Consider the following 14,098-nt stretch of genomic DNA (forward strand, 5'->3'; position numbering starts at 1 on the left):
AGTAAAGTACAACCTCCATACAGAGAACATCAGGGTACTAAACAAATGTGTTCTAAGCACATTTCTCCTTGAGATTGTGTACTGGTCCTTCCAGGAAATGTTTGTCTAGATTCACTTTCATGGCTACATCTTCCTTGCCAGTTTAGTTATCCTTTTATGCAATGCAAGGCTGTCACCAAAGGCTGCACCTTGCATACGATATGAGAAGGTAAAAAGAGAACAGACTAAATATAGTAGCCTTGTGTTTTTGAAGCAGTAGTAAGCAAGATGGGGTGTACATTGAAATAACTGAATTGTGAAAATAAACACAGTATACCTGATGTTCCCTCAGTCTCAGTTCACTGTAACTCTCTCTCTCCCCCTCTCCTCTAACTCTCTCTCCTCTCCTCTAACTCACTCTCCTCTCCTCTAACTCTCTCTTTCTCCCCCTCTCCTCTAACTCTCTCTTTCTCCCCCTCTCCTCTAACTCTCTCTCTGTCCCCCTCTCCTCTAACTCTCTCTTTCTCCCCCTCTCCTCTAACTCTCTCTTTCTCCCCTCTCCTCTAACTCTCTCTTTCTCCCCCTCTCCTCTAACTCTCTCTTTCTCCCCCTCTCCTCTAACTCTCTCTTTCTCCCCCTATCCTCTAACTCTCTTTCTCCCCCTCTCCTCTAACTCTCTCTTTCTCCCCCTCTCCTCTAACTCTCTCTTTCTCCCCCTCTCCTCTAACTCTCTCTCTCCTCTCCTCTCCTCTCCTCTAACTTTCTCTCTCTCCTCTAACTCTCTCCTTTCCCTCTGTCAATACAGAATGCAGTTCTGGGTCACTCACTCTAAAGCGGCAGACGATTGAGGGTCACCATGGTGACGTGTGGCTGATTCGGCTGAGACATTCCTATGAAAAATGGTTTCTGTTTAATGGGAAGCGTGAAGTTTGAAATCTCCCAGGAAACCCGGGCTGGGGCGGCCTCTGTGCCCCATGTGGGACAAGCCCTGTCATGTACAGCACACGGCCATTCATGAGGAACATGATGGATCTCATCGTTGGGCCCGTCTCTTGGTACTGAGGTCTGGGTTGACTTTCCCGGGTGGAGAAAAGAAGGTGGAAAAAAATAAAGCAATGGAGGAATGAATTATTATTACCATGACGACTGACAGTCATGGACTGGCAAGTCATTTGGCTGTGAAGCTTACTGCGGCTCCGTGGGCATGGTGATGTGTCAGGGGAGGCAGGCAGTGATGTATTGGCTGTCCATTAGAGTGTGTATTCATTTGTCACAAAGAATGGTGGCATAACAGTGCAGCAATCTGTTTCAAACTGTATTGTTTTGACTTGTGCTTGTTTTGGCTTGTTTGTTGTGTCTCTTAAAACTTTGGGACCAATGTGCCTGTGTGAGTCCAGTCTGAGGGGCATAGCATAGCGGGACTGTGAACTATGAGATTTGGTGCAGATTTTCACTTAAGTTTATCATATCAGGCACAGGAACATTCGCAAACACAATGGAAGTTCCAGCTGTCATTTTAAATGCCTTGTATAACCAAAAGTAAGAATGTACATTTTAACAGATAAACTATCCTCAGCTAAAGGAATAAACATCTACTTAAGATCTTCACTGAGGGCCTTGGTAAGGCATACACTGACAAGTGATACGCCTATCTGGGTTTATTGTCTACATACTGTCCGAGCATTAGCCTCGAGCTAATGACAATCCTGTGTCAGAGAGACGTGTCACACTCTCAGCTGCCTTCATTAAGAGCACGTTCAGGGCCTTTAGAAAGCCTTGTTCAAAACGGGCCAGCAGAGCACAGGAACATCTGCAGTGTCCCAGTTATAATGACTTTGATTATGGGCTACACGGCTCCCATAGGGTGAAGGCTGTCTTTAAAAAATGTAACTGACAACATGTAGGGTAATAGGGTAAGACTAGGCCAGAGCATGGCAAAGCTAGGCTCCTGGTTAGTGTCTTTCAGTTTTTTCATATTCTCCCTGAACTATAACGTATATAAGATAACATAGTATTTTATTAATCCCGAAGGATATTCTTGTGCCAGAGATTTCTCGAAGGTTACAACATTGCTTCAAAAAAAAACAAGAATAAAAACAATACGGTAATAGAACTCAATTGTAAAAAGTGCTAAGGGAGTAAATGCTAAAGGTAATAATAAATATGGAGATGTTATGTGGCATATCCTCAAAAATGTGCACACTGTATTAACTGCTGTTTAGAAAGCCGAACATAGACCAGAGCAGTGCTCCATTACTTGTGTGTGTTGGAGGTGGTCCATGTTGTCTACAGCCTGTACACACTAACACAGACTCAAGGCTGCAGAGTCTGACTGATGCGTCTGCTGTCGAGCCCTAGTCAAGCACCAGGACAAAAGGCAGGCCTGCTGTTGTTACTCATGCAGGACTTTTCTGTTCTTCTTCCACTAAAACGAAGTGGGACCAACTTCCACAGCAAGACTCCATCATCTCAGAACACAAGAAGGAGGGCATACGCAAGAATAAAGAACCCATCTCTCCATCACTCATCTCAGAGCAAAATATACTGTACATTATTCGTTTATACAGATAGAACCTCTTCAATTATTACATCCCTGTGTATTTAAAGATGATCTTTACTTTAAGATGAAGAATACAGTCTGAATCTTTCCTTCATAAATATTTCATTCACATACAAACAAATTTATGTTGAAGCACACATTTGCTGATGCACACGAGCGCACCACACACACACAAACACACACACACACACACACCATACACACACACACACACACACACACACACACACACACCATACACACGCACATACATTGTTTCTTAGAGGCTCATTTACAGCACAGGGCACTGAAACCTACCATCCTCTGTGATGGAAAAGAAGACCGTAGCAGCTCACTGAGGAAGAAAACCCATTTCCTTTTGTGCTTCTCCAAATATTTATATGTATGATTCTGGCAAGTGCGCTATAAGATGGATGTGTCTGTCGCTTTTACACTTTCTGTGACTGCACAGTGTGGAACCAAACCAGTGCCACAAAACCAGCAGATTTCCTAAATGATTAATCTACACTTGTGTATCTGTGGGGAGATGAGACGGACCTCGCATCAACAGAGAGTCCCAGAGGAGGGGAGTTCATATTGGAAATCATCAGGTATTTTGTCTGGCACAATATTGGAAATCTTTACTCTAACTGAGTAAATTAATTGAATGTTATATTCTGACAATCCACTCTGCCTTCAAGGGAATTGTTTAAATTACAATTTGTATGTATTTTTTTGTATTTGTGTACAAGCTTGTGTTTGTATGTTTCTGTCAGGTTAATTCATTGTCTACCTGAGGGAACAGTGGTAACAGACATCCACACATGATACTGTAGATATTGTTCATATTCTCGATGCATTCTACAACAAAATTGTATCTTTCATAAAAATGAGACAGGCAATTCAGTATAGAAAATCCTTTTAATTCTGATAAGGCTGTATGTACTGTATATCTACTGGGGGTACTGCATGTCTGTCCAATGAGGCTAATACTTTCACAAAGTCATATTTCCTTGGGGTGATCTTTCATTGTGTGAGTGTGAAATTTACACACAATTGGCACAGTCAAATTCACTACCATTCTCACAAGCTGACACCAAACAGAGAAATGAGGAGAGACTTGAGTTTTCCTGGGAGGGGCCAAGTTGAACAGCTGTAGCTACAGTAGTTTCTGATTAAGCTCTCAAAGAAGAAAAACCAGGCATGTGTTGGATGTTAGTCTCTTTTGTGAGGCAGTTCTGGCCAGTGTTTTCATCATTTACACAGAAACTACAAGAACTGCTTTTCCAAATACATCATACATGATAGTTAAGACCAATACTTATATCATGACACCAAGAGACCTTTTTGATATTCTCAATGCAAGCAAACACTGCAAACAGTCTTATACACAGATTCCACCATAGCCTTGGTATTAAATGTCCTCCTTACTTTGGAGAAAGATGAGGATATCCATGAAAGGGATCTTGTTACAGACCACATAGACTGTATACGAGAGACTTCAGCTCCCCAACAGTGTGTTTTTATATTTTCTGTATTTATATATGTATATATACACAAAGTATCTTACGTACAAAGAAAGCGCTCCCATGAATTACGTAGAGCATGCCAACAAATAAAGGTCAGACTGATATGGTCACAGAAGCTGAGTCAGGGGCCTCCAGACGTTGTCCCCCTCAACCTTTCAGAGAGTGTTTGTTGAGGTGTGGCCAGGCCCGGGGTCGGGGGGGGAGTGTCGTCACTGCCGACCACTGTCCCAGGCTGTACAGTCACTCCAAAGCCCACCTGACACCGACCGCACAGACGATGACAAAATGAAAATCGAAAAGTCATTTCCCCCTGATGTGTCTCTGATCCTGTCCGATTCCGTTTTCAGAGCCTCAGCAGGGATCTACCAGTTTACCTTGAAGAAGGAGGAGGTGGAGGAAATGTCTTCAAATAATGTTTTTACAACCTCTAAATAACCCCTTCTAAGCTTTTTTAGATCATCCAGGAAAGGGAGGGAAAGAGAGAACAGAGCATGTAGGAAATTGGCCGTGGTTGTTGTGTGGGAGAGTCACCAACAAGGGGCTCATTGATCAAAAGGGGATTAGTCTGGTTTCAAATCCTTGGCACCACGCGAGCAAAGCTGTTTTATCTGGGTGGATATCCTTATTGCGGTCACAGGTAATCCAGTCAGTGGCCGTTGATGTAATAGTTTTAGTCCATTCTGGGAGGGAGAGGAGAGGAGCGTGGCTGGGAGCCTGCGAGCGGAGCTCTTTGTTAGGTCCTGGGATGAATCTGAAACACAGAGGGGAGAGTGGAGGGGAGAAACACACACACTTAGACAGAACAAAGGCATACAAGAGCGGGAGGATTAGACCCCAAGGAATTCCTGCATTCCATGTTTCAAAACAAGAGGACTCTTTTGAACTGGGAGGCTTTGTACAGCCTGTTTCACCTCCCCTCTGCTGCCTCTGCTAAAAACAGACAGCTTATGCGAGTAGAGGTGTGCTTCGATCCATGGCATATCAGAGAATTCTCTGTGCGAGAACCCTGGTGTGTGTTTTCAGGCTGTGTACTCTTGCTCAGATTAACACCACTGTGACATATTACCAGCCATATTTTACACTGCTTTACCCCCTCCTATCCCCCGGCCCGCTCAGGCAGAAGCCAATCAGCACAGAGGATTTGATCCTGACTGAGACCAGTGAAAGGACTTTGGTTCCACTAAAAGGGATAGAAGCCCCCACTGTGATGTCTGGCCTGTCTCTCTGTGCTTTAAGTTCAGGGACTCATATTCAGTCTCAATAGTGAAGCGGGACACATTTCAATGGTACATTGTGCAGAGTCAGACAGCTATTGAATGCCTTGACTCTTAGTCTCAATGCAGAACTTGATGATCAGTACAGCATGTGCATGATGAATACGTCTGCGAACGAGTGTATTTATTGTGACTATTTTTCTCTGTGTGGTACACTCACATTATGTTTTTCAAGGCTGTTAGTGTCAAAATACACCCACAGACCTCCATCTGTAAGGATGAGGGAGGTGGGTGGCTGGGGGTGTGGCTGATATAATTCTTTACGACACAGACATTATCCGGCGACACTTTCTGGAAATGCTCCTATTGAAACAAAGGTTTACACTAGGTCATGTATATTCCACACCATGAATGAACGTTGTTTGATGCTTAGTCACCTGTCAATAACATCAGGAGGGGCTACTGCTGTATTACGCTGTCAGTCTATCCTGTCTGTTCAAACGCTCAGTCCAGCTCGCTTCATCATCACACAGCTGCAGAGTTTAACATCTTCCTCTCCTCTGTGAGAAGACTAATCCCCTGGGTTCAGCTGTCCAGCGTTTGCAACTGTATCCTCCTTATTTTCAGAGGAAAGTCAAAATGTCTCACTGTGTCCCAGTAGAAAATGACCTCTAAGAGAACAAGAGCAGCAACAGGTTGCTGTTCTCGCCTACTCATTCCCAGAGAGAGTCCCACTGCGGTTTGTTAGACTGAACAGAGGAAACTGTATGCAAATGCTGTTTTCAGCCCTGTGTTAAGGTGTCCTCTGTTCTGTCCCCTTTCCTGTGAAAGCGAACAGAGGAGCATGTGGATTGCTGAAGGATTTAGCGCACATCCCTTTCTGTTGGAAAGTAAGCCTCCCGTGTTATAATTCACAGGATGCATTAACATGCAGTGTACTTAAATCTGTGTTAGCACAAGAAGCCAAGGGCAATTGGCTTTGCAAAATCATTTTGAATTAACACCCCCTCCTCCTCTTCCCTCTCCTCTTCCTCCTTTCTCTCTCTTCCTCCTCCTTTCTCTCTCAGATCCATCTACACAATATCTTCTTCAAAACCATCCAACTGAAGACTCTTGATTGACAACACAATACACCAAGGTTGTTTAATGTAACTTTGACAACGGATGACGATTAGAAGATCATACTTTGATTGAACCTCTCCATTGCAAGACCGACATGTTGCTGTCACATAAATCAAAATACATCAAAACGTTTTGTGTCAATAAAACATTGCATTGAAACTATACAACTAAATACTGCTTGCAGATTCTGAATCAGAAAAGATGACCATGAAGATGTTTCAGCTTGTGTAGTAGATCTGTGTCACTATAATGAGAGTGTAAGCGTTTGTAGACAAACAGAAAACATGACAGTTTGATTATGTGTTTCTGTGGTTTGGATGATTGGCCTGAACATGTGTTGATGCATCCATTTTGCTCTGAAATCGACGTAGAGAGCGTTTTGCTGTTGGGTGAGATTTACAGATAAACTAAACCTTCAGTTGTCCCAGTCGGAAACATGTGGCCATCAGAACAGGATGAGGACATTACCTCTGAACAATAATACCAGCATGCCTCACAGGAAACAAGTCTGTGGGTCACAGCTGTCCTCTAAGTCTCTAAGAACTACTGTTCCTTCTTCAGCTGAGGCTTGTTATAAAAGTACATGTTTCAAAGTGAGACTGCGCTTCTCTCAGCTAGATTGGAGAACTGTGCAATGTTACAGAGAAACCAAGGTGAAGATGTCCTGTTTGATGACGTGGTCCTAACTGCCACCAGGCAAATTCTCAGAGCTCTGATTCTACTCTGTGAAAACAGAGCCACTCAGGTGGCTGAGTGGTGAGTGAAGCGGGCTAGTAATCTGAAGGTTGCCAGTTCGATTCCTGGCCGTGCCAAATGAAGTTGTGTCCTTGGGCAAGGCACTTCACCCTACTTGCCTCGGGGGGAATGTCCCTGTACTTACTGTAAGTCGCTCTGGATAAGAGCGTCTGCTAAATGACTAAATGTAAACACAGAGGCCTTGCAGAGATGTTCCTGACATGCGTTTTCTCACTAACAGCTCAGACGTTAGGTGACTCCTTCCCTCCATTTACAGAAGAGGCAGGTTACAAAGGCAGGGATGAGCCGGAGACCAGATGTTTAATTCATTTCAGCTTTTTTTTATCGTCTCTTTTAACATGTCTAATTGTTCTGGCGGGTGGAAAAACTGAAGGATCTATCTAGCCAACGTAGTGGGTGATGTAGGTCTATAGTGGGCGAGAGTTTGGAGGGATCCCCAGATCCCCTCACTGTGCCTTCCTCAAACAAAAGGCCTGCCTTGTCTGCTGATACAGTAAGGCAAGAAGGGGTCCCTCTCTGAAACACAGAAAGACAAAAAAAAGACAGAAAACAAGGGTGTCAGCCAGTGGCTTTAGCAGCTGCTTACTTGCATGCCAATTTAAAAAAATAGGAGGCAGATGATGTATTTAGGGCTGTGTGTATAAGTGCTTTTGGGTGTGTTTATTTCACTGACGCCTTTCAGAGCAAAATGAAACCCTGCAGGTAAAATGAAAAGAAAGAAAAAAAAACAATGTTCTGTTGGATTTGCTGGCGTGTGACTGAACAAATACAGATGAGGCAATTTGCCCTCAATGCAGGGTGAACGACGGATGTTGATTAAAACAGAAATACAGAGCATGGGATGAAATGCTTTTATGTAGTCTGTTGTCTACACTGTCCAATGATATCGGATTAAACTTCCTCAGAGAACCAGGACATCAAGCAGCCTTCTGATAAGAACCCACAACAAGAGGGGCAGGGAGGGCATACCCAGGGGTTTCAAACACACACACACACACACACACACACACACACAAACACACACACATTTACACATACACCACACACACACATAGAGAGCATGTCACAGATTACTGCATAATGGGATTGGCAGACTGGTACTACAGCCTGGAATGAAAGCCACACAGTGCCCAGTGCCACACAGTGCCCAGTAGCAAAACAGAACATGAAACAAAGGACAAAATGAAAGGGAGAGGGACTGATCCTGCCATTACACACTGATCCAGACCAACATGCGCTCAGGCCTGGGTCTATTTGGGCTGTTTGTTCGAAATGTATTGAGGCTACTTTTTACATATTGTGTATGCGTTTGTGTGTCTGTGTGAGTGTTCATATTTTAGGCCGGCGGCGTGCCTACTTTTAGTGGGAGGCACACACACTATTTGTGTCCCGCAAGCCTAATCATGCACAGCATGTAAACACACACTTGATTATTTTGCGCTGAGTATTTGTGTTAATGAAAAGTAATTGAACATGAGGCAGTCCCAGTCCTCCACTGTGGCATGCATACAATATGTGAGAGAAATAAAAAAGCTGGAGAGAGACTAACCTTTACAGAAGCAAGAATGCAGCTCGATTTCTGTAGAAGCCTCCTCTGCATTTTGCTTCCAGAGCTAAAAAGGTGAGTATGGCTGTGTGTTCTGCAAAGAGAGGGTCAAGACAAAATGACACGTGTATGATTTGGAATTGAGATGTTTAAGATTCCCCTTGTCTCATTTGAATGATCAGCTTTTGTAAAACCATCACTCTATATTGTGTCTGTTTGAGAGATTGCTTCATGTTTTATTAATTTCTTCTGTAAAATGCATGCATGATAGCACAGGGCACAAGTTAAGAAAACCATGTCAAACTCATAAATACTTCCTCATCGTTCAAGTAGAGTGCATTCAGAGATGCACCTTTAAAACTAAACTGAGTACTGTATATAGAGCTCTTACCTTGACAGGCTGGCAAAACCATCCAACTTCTTTTCACTTTTTAGCTGGACTTGGAATACCGAGTACGCTTTGTACGTGTGGCTACACTGACGTGTTTAAGATGGCTAGCGGAACAACCTTGGAAAGCCCTGTGTGGTCTAACCTTGACTGGCTGGACCCCACGTTCATATTAGTCACTGCGTCTATTCAGTGTCATGGTCACAAAGCACTGAGACAAGAAGAAGAGCGGGGAGTCTGGTTGCGGTGTAGGGAGTCAATCGAATGAATACAAATCAGGTGATCAACTTGTCACACAGCGGTAGATACCTCGCCTCAGGAACTACATTCTTTTGACTGTTTTGAATGTATTATATACATGGGATTTAGACTGTACACACAGACTGGCTGTGGAAGTGGGATCGCTCTCTCAGTGGAACTCAGCCTGAGGCACATGCAGGCCGTTGTTTACAGAGTCTGTCATGTCTTCTTCTGAAAGTGATTGTTGGATATTTACACCTCGCAGACATCGGACTTATTGAACAGAATCAATATCATATACATGAGGTGAGTCAACTGAAACCAAACTAAATTGATAGAAAACAATCAATTTCGATACTTAATGTATGCATTAAACCGACACCCAGATCAGAATTTTCATGTCTAAGAACACTTCTGTGCTAAATCTTGCTGTTTAAGGTTGTTCATTAGGGTGTTGTGTACGTTGATGTTAGAGCATGTAATGCTGCTGTGAAGCCTCACCCTTGTGGTCTTGATCTTGTTTCCAGAAGAGCACATCCATCCAGAGTTATCAGGGAGGGTCTTACACTCTTCCCCCTCCAGACAGGGCTCCATCTCACACCACCACTTTCCAATCACAATAGACGCTACAGGGACACACAAACACATGAGTGGTTACTTCAGATGCCCTATCATCTCTCTCAGTCTCTCTCTCAGTCTCTCTCTCTTTATTTTTCTCTCGCTCCTCATCTCACCCTCTGTTTCTATTTGTTTCTATTTCTTTCTCTTTCACACAAACACGTGCTAATACAAATACACACATACAAATACACACATACAAATACATACACACAGGTGCTCGAAGGCAGATAGGGTGAGTAAAAGCGAAAGGAAAAAAATGTCTTGTTTTCGTGTGAACCCTCTAGGTAGAAGATCCAAGATATCACAGAAGACGCTTCTTTTACTCCTCTTACCTCACAGCAAGAACATGTTTAATTAAAAATGCTGTTAACAAAATGTCTTTCCTAAACAGTGATTAATCATTATTTTGTTTTGATGTGGCAACTTTGCATGTAGCAGGGGTAATCTTATTTTTAATCCAAACTAATTGCTTTTCATTAACATCTACAACATTTTTCCTCCAGCTATCGGATAAAACAAATGCTTTATCATCTTCTCATCAAGATCTTTGTGTTTGTGTGTCTTTGAGTGTGTGCGTCAATGTACCAAATGTCTATGTGGATAAAGCTTGGATTGTTTTAGGGTTAATTGACCCACAGCACTCTATTGTCCGATGTTTACCAAATATCTGACGTGGAGTTTTCATGTCCCATGAAGACATGAGTTAAGTTGTAAGGAGGCCTTACAGGAGTAGCCTTTCACTATTAGTGTTATAAACACCAGGCTTACCTTCTAGTCCTGTCACAGAACTCCAAGTGAACATGATGACATCTTGGTAAACTATTCCTTAGGGTCCATGATTTTATGGGGTCACATTTGATGAATATATAATCACTAACAGAATGGTTTAAATTCCACTCATTGATAAAAAAAAAATTTACTCTATGAAAACAAGTCTAAAATTTCTGTCTGAGGGCCTCATCATTCTCAGTGCAAAAATATCAAACGTTTTACAGATGAGGTTGAATATCTAATTCACGACAGACCTTCTGACCTTAAATATGCTTTCAATTTTTTTCTACAATTTCACAGACCGTGTTACCAAGGTTACAAGTCAATCAATAGAAAGTCTGCACACTGACTTTCTCCTTTCGTCAATAATGATGCAGTAGTTTAGCTACAGAACAAACATGTCACTGAATTGAGCAATCCGGAGCATATACTCTAAACCATCTCTAGACAGCTAGCTGACACCAAAGCTATGCAGCAAAGCCAGGAGCTGAATGCTCTGAACCTTCACCACTGTCTCCACCCTTGCCATGGCTACATTAATTACCACAAACTCTTATCACTCATTTTCGCTCTGCAGCCTCACTAACCCTGGAGCACATCTTTATCACACAGCAGTCCCCAATGTGGGATGGTTGGAGTCATTATCCCAACACAACATGCATCAGATTAGGAGTAAGGTTGACTTTCATTTATTTATTTAATATTAGTACATATTACTATTCATTGAAATATTTGTGCAGTGGAAGCCTTGGCTGTACAGAGCAGACGTGATCGTCTGGTGAACTGTACAAAAGAGAAGATTATTGTGATGACTGCTGACATACATGTCGGATTATTCTGAGCAATAAATAATGTGCACTCACCTCTGCAGAACACAAAGACACTATGCTGTTCACGCACTCTCTGCTCCCAGGAAACGTGTTGTTTATTAGGAGCACCCAAGATTTATAGTCAACCCTTTTAATGCTGAATCCACTTTAAACTGAAAATGGTCAAGTACAATACCTGCAGAGAAAAATCCATCGTTTTGAATGAAAAGACATAGAAAGAAAGAGGAAAAGAAAGAAATAAAAAGGAGGGGAGAGAGAGGTGTAGCACTGAGATTAAAATGCCTACCTCAACCGAGGATTTATGAAATATGAGGTGCACTTTGCAAGATGAATGGTATTTATCGTACTTCACACCACTTTGCTTCTATCTCTTATTGTGTGGTACATACTAGTACATACAAACACAGGCCATATCAGTGTCATCTCTGTTTATCTTTAACATGGCGGCTTTAGGGTCTCGTTATTACATTAAAAGTTCCTGACACCAAACCATCAGACATATATCATTAATACTTGGTTTGATATTACATTTTTGTATTGTATACCTCAGTTAAGATTGTTATTAGGTGAATGTTATGTATGTCAATGATTGAGTATTTTCTTGCCAATAATATGGATTATACAGTATAACCATAATAATATTTCTGGTGACATTTGTGGTTTAATCTGTAACATTCAGACGTCTAGGTAAATCCCTGACCAAGATAGCAATGATGCCCTGCAGCTGTCGGGGACGTCTGGAGCTTTAACAGATCTAGTTTGTCATGTTTAAAGTTACACGAGGTCATCATTCCAAAAAGTCAAATTAGCACAAACTAAATCCGATAAAATGTCAGATCCAAACTTGGCTGACCTTTCAGTGTGATGTGTGGAGTCAGAGAACCATGGGGCTAAAGGGAGACAGACCCAGGGTTAATGTGGACACCCAGGGCTCCATGTCCACAGCTGTATCCAGGCCAGGACACCTCGCAGTGACCTTGACCGCTGGAGAAGAGCCATCTCTGGGCTAGGATCCATCCCTCGCTCCCTGGCGGCCCAGCCCACCTCCAAAACCAGCACCATCTTACACTCTCTCCTATTTCCACCACCACCAAAGTCACAAGCTCAGTAGCTTTCAACCCCTCTAAGATACCTGGAGCAGGAAGGAAGCAGCTGAATGTTTTAACACATGATTCCCCACTCTGTCAAACCAAGCTGGGATACAAGCGCATAATCTGTGTTACCTTTGTTTGTTTGTCCTGAGATTAAAATGAAAGTTGGACATTGTACAAGACAACAAAATGTCAGTCTTAAAGTAAGTCTGTTGCAATACTGGCACGTTCATTGCAACGTGGGCTGAGAATTAAATGGAGGACCTTGTGCATGTCACACCTGCAGGCACAGTGAGGGTGGATGAGGTGATGTGATGGATTTGCTCTGGCACTTTCTCACCAGGTTACAGCGTGTTTGAACACCTTGGCAGATGAGAAAAGTAATTGATTGCTGTCCCAGTTGTGACATAAGCGTATGTCTGAAGGTCCAATGAATAGTTAATGTTTTTTTAACTCACAGCAGCTTGAGTACGCTTGACTGGACTTGCTTTGAATTAATCACAGCAAAATGATGGTTTTCCAATGACTTGCGTGGCCTTAGTGTATTTTTTTCCCTAGTTCCACCTAAATCGATTGGCTTGAGTTGAGATCAAGAGTAGAAAGCAATCAAGGTTTAAGTTTTCATGCTTTTCTCCAGGTGTTAATTTACATTGTGGGGGCAAGAATCGATGGCGCTAGATAATGGTGATCTCTCTGCTGGATCCAGCTGGTTGCTGGTGGCCCCCCAATGAGTATTTACTCTCTCTCTTTCTCTGTCTTCCTCTCTCTAATCAATCTGTCTCCCCACTGAGTGGAACTGCCTCTCTGATCCATCCCACACTTGCGTCTCAATCTGTTGATCAAGCTGCTCGCCTCAGGCCGCCTATGAAGAAAGAGACCAGTAGAAGTACTGATAGCTGGTTAATTTAATATCCTAACTGAGTGCGTCTCCCTACCGCCAAGCCGAGGCTACAGACAGACAGTGGCGACTGACGGTGGTCCTGGGCATTTGTCTGTGTGTGCAATGACAGTAATAGGGCCATGGAAGATCAGCTGGGGCCTTGGTTATGTAGACAGTGTGTAATTACCATGGGACTGAGCCAGACCCGGGGCTCGGGGTCAGTCTCACAGGTCATTACTCAACATTAATCTCTGCTCTTCAGAAGGACAGGCTAGCTCTTGATTAGCTATTCAGACGCTATCGTTTCGCCTCTCAATCACAACATTGTGTGGATCTCACTCCCTTAATGAATACCCTGGTGCCTACATTCTGAAGCTCCTGGAATTCACCAAGCGTGCTTCTGTGTGTGTGTGTATGTGTGTGTGTGTGTAAATGTGGGTTTCTGTGAAATACTTTCAACTAATCCTTTGAAATAAAATACAAATAGACCATAAAAACAGTTTCCAAGCGTTTCTGCAATGGATCTTGTCAATGGAATGATGAGTGGCTTGAGAATGGAACATGAACAGAGCAAATGGCTCCAGGAGGATCA

At 42.9% G+C, this 14,098-nt stretch overlaps 1 protein-coding gene across 1 annotated transcript in view; it reads right to left on the reverse strand.

The window, feature by feature from the left end:
• Positions 1–4,780: 4,780 nt before the first annotated feature.
• The window catches only part of LOC136946143 (chemokine-like protein TAFA-1), an 87,171-nt gene continuing 77,853 nt past the window's right edge, over positions 4,781–14,098 (reverse strand). Inside the window, exons 4-5 of the mRNA XM_067240372.1 lie at positions 9,815–9,939; positions 4,781–4,798 (exon numbers count right to left, since the gene is read on the reverse strand). Coding sequence (XP_067096473.1) covers positions 4,781–4,798; positions 9,815–9,939 — 143 coding nt within the window. The remainder of the gene's footprint in view (positions 4,799–9,814; positions 9,940–14,098) is intronic.

This window comes from Osmerus mordax, chromosome 1 (genome assembly GCF_038355195.1).
Source record: "Osmerus mordax isolate fOsmMor3 chromosome 1, fOsmMor3.pri, whole genome shotgun sequence".
In the NCBI taxonomy this organism is placed as follows: Eukaryota; Metazoa; Chordata; class Actinopteri; order Osmeriformes; family Osmeridae; genus Osmerus; species Osmerus mordax.